This window comes from Poecilia reticulata, linkage group LG20 (genome assembly GCF_000633615.1).
Source record: "Poecilia reticulata strain Guanapo linkage group LG20, Guppy_female_1.0+MT, whole genome shotgun sequence".
Lineage (NCBI taxonomy): Eukaryota > Metazoa > Chordata > Actinopteri > Cyprinodontiformes > Poeciliidae > Poecilia > Poecilia reticulata.
This window is the reverse complement of record NC_024350.1, coordinates 16,166,714-16,171,807: the sequence shown is the minus strand read 5'-3', so window position 1 is coordinate 16,171,807 and position 5,094 is coordinate 16,166,714. Positions and strand designations below refer to the sequence as shown.

General features: G+C 39.8%; 1 protein-coding gene across 1 annotated transcript in view; it reads right to left on the bottom strand.

Moving 5' to 3' along the window:
- dpp6a (dipeptidyl-peptidase 6a) overlaps positions 1-4,245 on the bottom strand; it is a 301,390-nt gene extending 297,145 nt beyond the window's left edge. Inside the window, exons 1-2 of the mRNA XM_008396391.2 lie at positions 4,008-4,245; positions 3,856-3,923 (exon numbers count right to left, since the gene is read on the bottom strand). Coding sequence (XP_008394613.1) covers positions 3,856-3,912 — 57 coding nt within the window. The 5' untranslated portion in view covers positions 3,913-3,923; positions 4,008-4,245. The remainder of the gene's footprint in view (positions 1-3,855; positions 3,924-4,007) is intronic.
- Positions 4,246-5,094: the final 849 nt, after the last annotated feature.

Genomic DNA, 5,094 nt, shown 5'->3' with positions numbered 1-5,094 from the left:
CTGAGGTGTGAGAATCCTTGTTAAATGACATCTTAACTAAAACTCTGAGGTGTGAGAATCCTTGTTAAATGACATCTTAAAACTCTTGAGGTGTGAGACTTTTAACTGAAGTCCTACCAGGGGTGCAGGTTTTAATGTTTTTATCTTTTTTTATCCTTTTTTCTTTTCTTTAAAAAAAAATTCTGTCTTTCTGTTTCACATGCTGTTTTTATTTTAATTATGTAAAGCACTTTGAAATGCCTTGCTGCTGAAATGTGCTATAAAAATAAAATTTTATTGATTGATTGATTACTCAGCAATTGAGTCGACTTTTAGCCAAATATTTTTACTCTTGATAGCTGCTTTTTACTTTTACTTGAATAAAAATGTGTTGCTACTCTTAACTCTGGTTTATTGTCTGGTTGATCCCAGCGCTCTCTGTTACAAACATCCAACAGCAGCAACAACGCTGCTTCCAAAAGCATCACCAAAGTCTTATTTCTCCGCGCTGTCAGATAGATTTCTCAAGTATCCAAAAATAATCTAGAGAAGCGGCCCAGTTGCTCTCGTTTCCTCTCAGGTGTTTATGAACCTGTCAGGCTGCCGTCTGGAGCCGTGACCGTCGGAGGCTTATCCGGTCCAACACGCCGACCCGAGCCGAGCCAATAATCCACAACGCAGCGTCTCAACACGACTGCAAACCCAGAGACAAAAACAAACGCTCATCAATGGAGAAATTTTCTCTTTCTCCAAAGCTTTAAAAATTGGGCACAATTACAAAACAAAAAGGAGCAACAATAAAAGAGTTTGATGCTGCGGATTATTGTGGCTGAAACAGAAAGTGCTGTCTGGAGAGCCGCTTTGTCTCCGTCTATTTTTCCTCACACGTCGTCGGTGGGAAAGATGAGATGAAACGAACCGGAATTAGAAACAAGCTGGGAGAGAAAGGACACCATAAATATTACATGGATAATAAAGTCAACCTGCTGGGAATAAAAACAGAAGCAGAGGAAAAACACCAGCAGCAGCAAAACAAGCTAAATGTTCAGAAACATGTTCCAAAACTCTCAATCTTACTCTAAATGTAAGAAAATATACCTAAAACACATCAATTCATTATTAGAATATAGATTAAAACGTTAATATTTAATTTTACTGACGCTGAAACACCAGATTTTTGCCTACAAGTGTACATTTATCCAATTAATCCCAAAGGAAATTTAATTTAAATTATGTCCAAATTGTTAGTTTTACTATTTTCTCCGATGTTTTATCAATGGCAGCATCAATAATATGAAAATATGTGCAGTTTAGTGATAGAAATGACACTTTTTTACATGACTGGTGTCCTAAAAAGGAAAGATATCATATTGCTCCAAGTTTTACAATAAAATCAAATTAAAAGAGCTAAAATAATAAACTGAACCATTTTTGGTAAATACAGAGAAACTTATTCATGAGGATTAGGGTCCAAAACAAACAAAAATAAAATACATGAGATCCTCTTTAAATTAATTTTAAAAGTTTTAGTATTGTGCAAAATTCACTTTTTTGAGCTTTACATTGTGTTTAAATGTTATTCCCTCAGCTGGGGAGTTGCTTTGGTTCTGCATTTCATGTTTGGGAAATCAGGGGCTCCCACAGAGCATTATAAGCCTGGCGGGCCACCAGGCTTAGCATTGTTTGTTTATTTTTAATTAGTGCCTTTTTTTAAGACTTTATAGTTGGTGTTTAGGTTTTAATCTTCCAGACTTTCAATTAGGAATAACTACCAAGTGTTTGTTTTTTAATTTCCTGTCAACTTTAAACATTTTTTAACTAAAAAACATGGCTGCCGGCTGGATGACTGACTGCCCCTTAGCACCTTCAATTCCCATGGCAACCATTCAGCTGAGCAAAAACGCCTGGGTGGACGTAGCCCCGCCTTCTAGACACAGCTCCTCCTCTGAGCTTCAGCCTCACAGATTAACTCTCATTCAGCTCCTTCAGACTAGCCAGCAGCAATTAGCAAACACCTGGTGGAACTGAGCATCTGCTGAGCTCATTATAGGAGCTGCTTCTTAGTAAAGGGTTAACAGAGGAGCCATGTTGGGAGGACTTCCTGAAGGCGGAGCTTCAGAAAGATTTTTAAAGAGACAGATGGCCAATTTCAAGGCGTGAAATTACAAAGTCAAATTTCTTTTAAGTCATATATATATATAGCATTTTAACAAACTAGTTACTTTATTGTGCAATACATTAACATAATATTGCCCCTTTACTAGTTCAAACATCAAATATATCTCAACTGAAGGCGTCATTGATGACAGTTTTCCAAGCCAACTTTGCAGAACCATAAATAACTCTGCAATACTTAGCATTCAAACAGTTTCTGAAAGGGGAGACGTTGCGTTTTCCAGCCAGTATCAGGTTATTACAGTAATTTCCCTCCCGCCGCTGCAGGGAGCATGTTTTTCTTTAGTTTAATCTGATGAAACACTCTTTATAGACGGTAAATGTCTAAATAACTGCCAGATATTGAATGTTAAAGACGTTATGGAGAAATGGTCAAAATTATTTATTGTATAAAGAACTTTATACAATTAAAATAAGCAAAAATGTCCAGAAGATTTGAAACTTAAAAGGTAAATATGCATAAATACGAACAGTGGCGCAACTACACATTATTCAGGTGGATGCAAAAACACAGATCATACAGTTTTGTTTCTAAATTAACATGAACTTGTTTTCATCGTTTATTATTTATTTTTCTCATTTCCTGCTGATAAATACTAAATATTTGCTAGAAATGTCAGAGACATGTTGTCAGTAGTTCATAGAATAAAAGAACAATTTTAATAGATAAATGTTTGAGTAAAATTAAGAGTCAAATCAGAGAAACTCATCAGTTTAAGTGGTCTCTTAATTTTTTTCACAGCTGTAATGTATGTCTGCAGTGGGCTGAGCCCCCAGTGTCAGGATTATCAGAGCACTCCTGGAGAAAATGGGAGAAATTCTGGGAAGATTTAAGCCTCTAAAACAACCAACATAAAAATATTCCAATAAAAAAAGCAGAAATTATAGGAAACATCTAAAAATTCCCCATAAATCCATTGATTCAAAGCGAACACTAAACACCTCAACAGCATCACTTCAGTCCAAACCATTCACCAGCCATTTAGCAGACTTTCTACACAGAACCTCTTCCATCATCTCTAGATGCTGGCAGCAGCACAAATCGATATTTCCACCAACCAGCGAGGGGTCTGCAGCGGAGGCTCCCTGCAGGCGTCATGTATTCTCATGATAAGCATTCATTCGTCATCTGTGCCGATGCTGACTGAAGCACATCTGAGGAGGAAGAGCCTGGTTCTGGTGCTCTTTGAGGAAAAGACCGTCATGCTGTCCCCTCTGTGTCCTCCCACAGCCTCGTCTCTCCCCTCAGCAGCAGAAGTAATGTAGGTCACAAAACCGGAAAAACACACGAGTTTGGACCAGAGACAGTAAATAAAGAGGAAAAAATAACCAGGACTAGATCATTTCACGTTCCTGTTAAAAATGGTCCAAACTAACCAGATGAGTCACATTTACAACATGATATAAACACATCAAAAAGGATTGAGACCCGGTGACAGGCATCGCTTTTAGTCAAACCCCATCGCTAAAAATCAACAACACCTCAAGAAAGTTTTATATAAAAGTTCAGTTTTCATCAGCAAAAAGTTTCCAAATTAAATTTTTCGTGCCCGCATTCATTACAGATGTCAAACCGAGCCGAAAGCTGCGTGAAGCCCCAACTCTGAGCTTCCGCCATGTTTCCCCCCCACACGCTGCGGCGGCGTTAATTAGCGCCGCGTTCAGACCTGATCCAAACTTGTCACAGAAAGTTCCGCTCACCTTCCCTCCTTTGGAGCATCTGCGGTACGCATTGGTGGCTCCCGCGGTTTGATTCATGCTGGGAAGTTCTGCAAAAATAAAAATAAAAAGCGAAGCGCTGAAGAAACATGAAGTTATAGCAGAGAGAGCCGCGGAGTTTGGGTGATAATTACCAGGTGCGCAGCGCTGATTGATGGCTGATTGATCGCTTATTGATCCTCCTGTGCGCTAAGATGAAGTCCAGCTTTCAGATCTGGATAAATGAGAGTTTAATCCGTGGATAAGTTCACTTCTCCGGGTTAGAAATTCCGCTCCGTGCGCGCAGTTTGGAGAAGCTTTGGAGCTCCAAGCCGCTCCGGCTGGTGGAGAGACGCGTTTGGAATTGCGCAGAAATGCGCAAGCGCATCTCCGCTGTGACGGCTCCGCCTGTCAACATCAGCGCCCACTCCACAGCAGCGACTGAAAGCTGCGAGTGTGCACCACTGTAACGCCACACAGCGTAAACAATACAAATAATCCAAAACATTTATAGATTGGCGTTTCAGAAAAGTAAAACTCAAAGTGACGTATTTTCACATTTCCACTGTTTTTAACTTCATCCTGGAATATTTTTGCAAAAACTCCTTACAGGAAAAGTTGGAAAGCTTATCAAAAAATTTTCATCTTTAATAATTCAGCCTTTTCTTCAGATTAAACATCCATCCATTTTCTTGCACCCTTGTGCCTCAGTGGGGTCAGGAGGTGCTGGTGCCCATCTCCAGCCAACGTTCTGGGCGAGAGGCGGGGTCACCTGGACAGGTCACCTGGACAGGTCACCAGTCTGTCGCAGGGCAACACAGAGACACACAACCATGCACACACACACTCACACCTAGGGACAATTTAGAGAGGCCAACTAACCTGACAGTCATGTTTTTGGACTGTGGGAGGAAACCGGAGTACCTGGAGGAAACCCACCATGCACAGGGAGAACATGGAGACTCCATGCAGAAAGACCGGGGCCAGGAATCAAACCCAGAACCTTCTGGCTGCAAGGCAACAGCTCTACCAACTGCGCCACTGTGCAGCCCCAAGATTAAACGTATAAATCTAATTATAATCCCAGCAAAATTTTATGTGAAAAAAAATCCCCTCGTTTAATAATTTTAAAGAATCTGACATGTTGCCTCTGTTGAAAAACTTAATCAGAAACTTTAATGATCTCTTCTCATAAAATTTAACTGCATCTTATCTTTTATTTTTGTTGTAATTGTTTATTTA